This window comes from Sinocyclocheilus anshuiensis, unplaced genomic scaffold, assembly GCF_001515605.1.
Source record: "Sinocyclocheilus anshuiensis isolate Anshui unplaced genomic scaffold, SAMN03320099.WGS_v1.1 scaffold967, whole genome shotgun sequence".
Lineage (NCBI taxonomy): Eukaryota > Metazoa > Chordata > Actinopteri > Cypriniformes > Cyprinidae > Sinocyclocheilus > Sinocyclocheilus anshuiensis.
Window position 1 is genome coordinate 217,845 of NW_015542427.1, and position 7,573 is coordinate 225,417.

The 7,573-nt window shown below is 37.4% G+C and overlaps 1 protein-coding gene across 2 annotated transcripts in view; it reads right to left on the reverse strand.

Annotated features, from left to right (window-relative positions):
• The window catches only part of LOC107693550 (sodium/potassium-transporting ATPase subunit beta-1-interacting protein 3-like), a 73,529-nt gene that overhangs the window by 23,602 nt on the left and 42,354 nt on the right, over positions 1 to 7,573 (reverse strand). For both annotated transcript variants that reach the window (XM_016492975.1, XM_016492976.1), the window contains exon 4: positions 4,472 to 4,669. In XM_016492975.1, the coding sequence (XP_016348461.1) occupies positions 4,472 to 4,669 (198 nt within the window). The remainder of the gene's footprint in view (positions 1 to 4,471; positions 4,670 to 7,573) is intronic.

Sequence of the window (7,573 nt, forward strand, 5' to 3'; positions counted from 1 at the left end):
ATTAGTAGCAAGGATAAGTTAAATTGATAAAAAAAACGTGATAGTAAAGACTTTAAAAAGATAAAAAAAACTCTAAGTTCAGCTAATTGCATTTCATAAAAATTTTAACTATAATATATTTTCACGTACTTGCAATTACGTGTTCGAAAAACTTTATATTCAGATCATACTTTAGTATATTATGTATATTATTTCCATAATAAGTACTCTTTTAGAAGTAAGCTAAAGGATACTACGTACTACTTTACAAGGGACACCACCAGCTGGAGGATCAGTCCTAAAAATCCACTTCCATTTCTTACCTGCTCTCAAGTAGCGTTATCTACCTTAGTTTCAGCTGGCTAAAGCGGAGCGAGAGAGAGAAATAATAAGAGAGACTGCAGTAAAACAGATCCAGAGCCTGTTAAATACATGAAAGATGGACACACATCATAAAAACCTAATGCTTTGACCCACCACATGAACATGATCTCTGACAGGTTAATTATGTGCCAATGTCACCCCGCTGCGACAGAAATTAGTCCAGCTGATTGAGTGTGGCTGTGCCTCTCCATATGTGCACACACACACTCTTACAGACTCCGTAAACAGCTCAACTAACCAGTTCAAACCAGCTGCCATGCTTCAAAACATACCAGCATATGCTGCTTTTTTCAACAGGGCTCTTTCTCTACTTCAGTCGCCTGGAGGCAGAATTCACAGCCGTATCACATCTGAATCAGAGCGCTCTCAACATCACTTCTCAAAAGTGCTCTCGCTGCAACACACACGCAAACACACTTACAGCACTTCACACCCACCAGATCTGAGATTAAATACCAGGCAAAAATATTCCGCCTGTCATGGCTGCAGAGTGGCTAAACAAACTGTTCTCAGATGTTTGCAACTGGCCACGTCTAATCAAACATCCACTTACATTTGTGTGCACATGAGAAGTGATTAAACCGCCGCAGGGAGCGAAGGGAGCCACTTTGAAGTGAAACTTTTCTTAATCATGGTCTCAGACATGCGCTCAGCAGCAGTCTGGATGGGGCGTAAAACAAGCTGAATTTGTGATAACGCTGCAGAGTTTGAACGTGACCGTTTTTTTAAAGTGTGTTTGGGTGCTAAAGGAAAATGAGCAGGAATTTACCCAGGAATCATACATTTTTAAACGGTTGATTTCTTAACATTTGAAACGTTTTAAAAAATGTTGCACTTAAATAACTGAAGTCCTATCTTATGGCAATCCCTAGAGAATAATTTATTATTGGTAGTAGTAGCAGCAGCAGCAGTAGTAGTAGTAATTAGTAATAGTAGTAGTAGTAACCATGGTAATCAAGTCTCCTTCACTAACTCCCCCCCCCCATTCTCAGTGTGGATTGAATCTCAGCTAAAAAGTTTCTTGAATATACAGCCATCTATTGTTGCTCCCTGGGGCAGAGAGCATGATGGGAAAGGAAGTGATGAATTCCCATACTATCCTTACAAGATATTCTTCTTGTTCTTGAAGCTACTCCCTTATCTTGACTTCAGTGTTTTACTGAAGAGAGAAGCAACTGAAATATGAAAGGAAAGAGATGTCAGATGAGACAAAAATAGGGAAAACAGTGCGAGACTAAAATGGAAGAGGAATGAACTCATCCACCCACTTATGCTGATAAAACACAAACAGAAAAAGCACAGAGAAATTAAACACTTGAGACACATACTAGTTACGACAGCAGTAAAAAAAAAATTTTTTGAAAAAATTGTGAGTAAGAGAAGGTGCTTAACCTTTAAAATATGTTGACCATCAACCTTAGGAGGTCAAACGAAAATATTATATTATTTTATTTTAATTTTGCAACCCCATTACTAAACTTTGGAACATTAATTTGTTAACTTTTATCAAACTTAAAAAAAAAATTACAATAAAAACATAATAATAATAATGCCAAACTAGTCCTCATAATATAATAAATTACTGCATTTGTGCAAAAACATTTAAAGAAAAATAATCACGGCAGACCAAAATGGTAAAAAAAAGAAAAAAAAAAAGAAGCTAAATCAGTCTTTGAGGGCTAAAAGTGTAATCCCAGAAACGTGATGAAGGATGATGAACAGAAGAATAGGTCTCATCTGAAGGGCGATGTTTATGAGTTACACTAATAAGGAAAACAGATGGTGCTCTCACATACGCACCTCTCAGTTGTCATAGAGGGAGGGATTTACATGTAGCTCTGCTAATGACTCTTTCAGTTGTTCACTTGTCATCTCTGGTGTGTGTCCTACTCTACTCTCTGACTGTCCTCTTGTGACTCCTGTGGTGAAATTCTCAGAAGCATAAGAACATGACTATTCATTACAGCAGAAGTCTTTTTGATAGTGACCTAGTTCTGAAGTCACACACACACACACACACACACACACACACACACACACACACACACATCAGAAATGTTTATGATCTGGCTCTACTCGCTTGCTCTATCGTTTGCCCTCTCAATTCTGAGCAACAAAACAATCTGTCACACAGGTGACACAAGCCCCTCTCTCCCAAACTTGCCCACCACCACCACTTGTTGCGTGCGTGAATTTAATGAAAAATGTCAAGAAATGTGTCATATTTCTCCCAATAATAATAACAATAATTATTATTATTATATAAATATCGTGTAAATATATTTATATTATATATTTTTCATTTTTTTCCTTCAGTGGGTTTTAAAATTAATTAGGTAAGAAGTCTATACGGAATTCATGATACTAATTATAATATAAATTATAATAATTATATACTGAATACATAGAAATTATTTTAACTTGATTTTTAGAGTAATGAGATTCCTTTAAAGTAATGATTTATTTTTTTTTCTGCACTGACAATGCAAAAAAGGCTTTATAGTCCAAAAAATTATTTCATTCTTAATGAAAAATCTAATCTTTTTTTTTGATTTTGTGGTGTAATTTGACTTAAACAAAAAAGAGATTAATTTGGCCCTTTAGCCTTCATCTCATTCTTCTAAACATTTTCTTACTTCATTCTCAAATTTTGACAAGACCACAAGCTGAGCACTTTGGGCACTGGAGATAAAAATCTGTATCCCTCTAACTAATCTCTGCATTCCCACTGAAGAAGCCTGTAGGAGCTTGACTGGAGAGTGTGTTTAAGCTCCCACTTCCTGGAGGCCACTTTGTTCAACTATCACCATGAAGTTAGCAGTTCATTGTTGGAGCATGAGCAGATAATCATCACTCTGAAGAAGCTTCCGGCACTTCTAAGCCTACAGTGAAACACCCCCCTACCACCTCCTCTAACATGCAGTCTTCATTTCCACAGATATTTGCTTAGTCCTCAGACAAACACTCGAAAACAAGCATGAACAGATACAACTTAGGTGTGACGGTGAGCAATATGCCTTCAGTCAATGAGCATGAAAATACCAAAGGACATGCAGACTGTAATATAATGTAATATTACATTAATAATGTAATGAAGGCCAAAAATACAAACACAGTAATATTGTGAAATATGATTACAATTTAAATACCTGTTTTCTATTTGAAAATATTTTCAAATGTAATTTATTCCTGTGATGCAAAGCTGAATTTTCAGCATCATTCCTCCAGTCTTCAGTGTCACATGTTCCTTCAGAAATCCTTCTGATATGCTGATTTAATGATCAAGAAACATTTCTGATTATTATCAATGTTGCAAACAGTTGTGCTGCTTAATGTTTTTGTGGAAACTGAAACAGTTTTTTCACCATTTATTTGAAATAGAAATCTTTTATAAAAATTAAAAATGACTTTACGGTCACTTTTGATCAATTTAATGCATCCTTGCTGAATAAAAGCATTCATTTCTTTAAAATAATATTTGATCTGAATATGATATGATATGATATGATATTATATTTTATTTTATATTATATTTTGCATGTGTGTTTGCTGATGCCACTTGGTTTAATATTTAGCTTTTTGTATCTAATGCAATAATTCAGACATTATAAGTGTGGCTTAAATCCAACTACTTCTGGAGGCCATTGTGCGCAGTGCATTTAAGTCAATAAAAACAAATCCCTATTCAGAAAATGAGCTCACAGTCCTTCTGCTCGCTGCTTGCTGAATATAATCCACCGAGTTTGCCCAACTAACCCTGGAGCCGCGCGGGCCAGACCTCAACTCAAGGGGCCACTTCAGCACAACAGCAGAGCTTCAGGACTCAGGCACAGTGTGTGCAGGCTACACTTTAAACTGCTGTAGTTTTAAAGGACTGGTTAAGTGTAGAGAGACAGCCAATGATTTCCTAAGATAATGAAAAAGCACCATTAGGATGGAAGCGTGTCTGGAAAAACATATATTATGGGATGCTTTTAGTTATGCTATGTAGAAGCAGACATACAAATATAGTAAGTCTAAATATAGTGTGGGGAGACCATAAACTATAGTAAAAACATGGCATATAATTTGTTTGTGTGTGTATGTGTACGTGTTTGGAGTGACTTACAGAGATAAGGATTTGGAAGCTGCTGTGCAGGACCTCTATGTACTGGTATTCCAGCAGGCAGCCCATGATGGATATATAGGACTGTGCGTCTGCACTGCGGTCTCCGCTGGCGGGGATCTCTCTTCGGATACAGCCTGGCCCATGCTCGCTCCACCAGGAGTGGTGTGCCGAGATGTTAAAGGTCAAGAGATCACTGTCCTAAAACAAGAGAGAGGAGAAGCTGTCGTCAGCCTCAGCCACATGTCAATATAAAGGATGAGGGAGTGAGTGACAGAGGGGTTGCGCGCTGTAAAGCATGCATGCATAATTTAACACAGGGCCGACAAAGAATCTGTTCCATAGACATGAGCGAGGGAGGAAAGACGAGTATACATACAAAAGATGGAGGAAGCACATGATCGCTTTCAATATGCGTTCATTGTTTATTTGTTGTGGTCATATTTATGACCGATTTTACACATGAAAGCAAGTACATAAATATCAAGAAATACATCAAACATCATAAAAGTGAAAAAAAAAAACATATTTCTACTTATATATCCCAGCCCTACTATCATTTCGTGCCATTTATTCAGCAATACTATCTGACAACACATCTTTCCATTTGAAATCAATATTTCTGACTCTTGATTCATATATTCCTGCAAATAAAGGGATTACTTATGTAGGCATCTATTCACACAGTCCTTAAACTGAATGCTGCATGCATGTGTGAAAGTGCCGTGAAACACAAGTGTCACCACAAGAGTTATGCGTCTGTGTTGCAAATATTCCTCATATGCTCACGGATACATGTACATCAGATGTAATGGATTCTGTCAATCCACACAGTTCTCAGGCTGTATGAGATGAATGACACTTGTCAAAATGAAAACGTATGGACTTTCCTATGCTTATTAGAGAGGAACTCGTCCTTGACCTCTTTCTGGCTGATGGAGGCACAGAGGCATTTGTCCCCTTCATCATCAGCAGGCATTATCATTATACGCGTCACTATATGTCATCGAGAGGAGTGTGTGTTTGTGTGTTCGGGGAGGGGGTCGATACAGACCGTGCTGTCCCGTATTTAATCACAGCCACAGTGTGAGACTGACAGCCACAGCCGGCGGCCATGCATGAGAGGACAACCCCACCAAAACACCTCAATCAAGCAGACAGAGAGAGAGAGCATTTCATAAAGTGCCCAACCACTTAATATGCCTTTCCTCTTCAGTGAAAGTACATGTCTCATGTTCAGAGAGTTAATATGGTTCTCCATTATCTGAATGTGAGAGATTAATTCCAGGTTCATGTTGTGTCAGAATTATCGTAATTATGAGATGACAACTCTGTGAGCGGTTTGAGTCTTCTGAATTATTAGTTTCCATGGGAGCACTCAAAGCTAACATAGATTCATGTGCCGTTTTGTTGTTGATGACAGCAAAATACTTTAAGCCACCTCTATTTGCTCATGGAAGATTAAAGATCAAAGAAAGAGCACTGTGTGGTAGACTTCTAAAATTAATATTTATATTATTAATAGTCATCTTTTTTTCCTGTATCATTAGTAATTAAAATCTGTAAACACTGCAATGTATTTACGCTGGCAGGCATGGAGGTGCATTTTATAATTTATCTGCTAAAAACTGTTCGATTCATACGTGACCAAAAGTGATGATGTCTGAGTGGGTGTTTATTTAATTTGTTTGTCTGTTTGCACCAGTTTGACTCACTCATGCTGATTTGAGCGTGCGTTTGGAACATCATAGGTGGACACTATCATATTGACAGCTTGATCAGTGAAACACAGTAATATAGAGGCACTGCTTCATCTCACGTTATATTTTGCCTGCACTTTATGGATGCCAGCACTGGGCAGCATTCAGAACTAAATTGAGAATGCTTATATTACACTTCAATTCCTAAAATAAATTTGAATTTGTATAGCAAATAGTAAGTAGTAATTGCAATTCAAGCAAGAAGAACTACAATAAATGGTTATTTAAAGACCCCTACCCACCGAGAGAGACAGACAGGCAGGCAGATATAATAAACACATTGCGAGACTGAGAAAGACAGACATGATAAACATTGTGAAACAGAGAGACAGATAGACAGACATTGCGAGCCACATAGGGTCTCATTCACTAAGCATGCATACGAACAAATTTGTGCGTGAAACCTGTGTACTAATGTTTTTGCAAACAAATCATGATTCACTAAAAACCTTCGTACTAAAATTAATTCTAAATTTATGAAAAATATAGGAATAACTGTAAGCATGTATGCAAAAAGCACATACTCTGGGTGAACTTAATAATCAGGGTAAAAAATATTGCATCTTAACACGGCTAGCTATATACATTTATATATACTATATAGTTACAATGAAATTTATGTTTATCTTAAAAATATTTAAAAATACTTCATATACAGTAAAAGAGTAAGAAAAGCTGAGTTAGCCTATAGCTCGAGCTGCGAGGTATGTAAGTACAGTATGTACAGCTGGCAAATGAGAGGTCTGTAAACTGGGTCTGTTTAGATGTGTTTATGTGTTTGAACTGGTTTTGAGGACTGTGCACTTGGCATTGACCAAGGATCTGGCGAGAACGCTTATGTAAAGAGCTGCATATGGGGTTACGTTAAGCATATTCGATGAGAGTGACGAAATGCTGTAATGGAAAGGTTGTGTGGAAAGCCCTTATATGGAGATGGTTTGGGCGTGATTTGTGTTAATGACTAACCTCACGTGCGCGGCCGCTCATTTAGAACACTCCATATTCACTTACATTTGGACGAGGTTAACAAATTTATGTGCGTACACACGTGTTGTGAATTAGGCAGAAAGTTTTTGTGAGAAGATTGAATGTGTGTATAAATACAAATAATCTACACAATTATTAGTAAATGAGACCCATTGTGAGACAGACAGAAACACTACAAGAAAGACAAGACATGATAAACACACTGCGAGAGAGACAGACAGAAACACTATGAGACAGACAGACATGATAAACACACTGCGAAAGAGACAGACAGAAACACTATGAGACAGAGAGACATGATAAACCCACTGCGAAAGAGACAGACAGAAACACTATGAGACAGACAGACATGATAAAC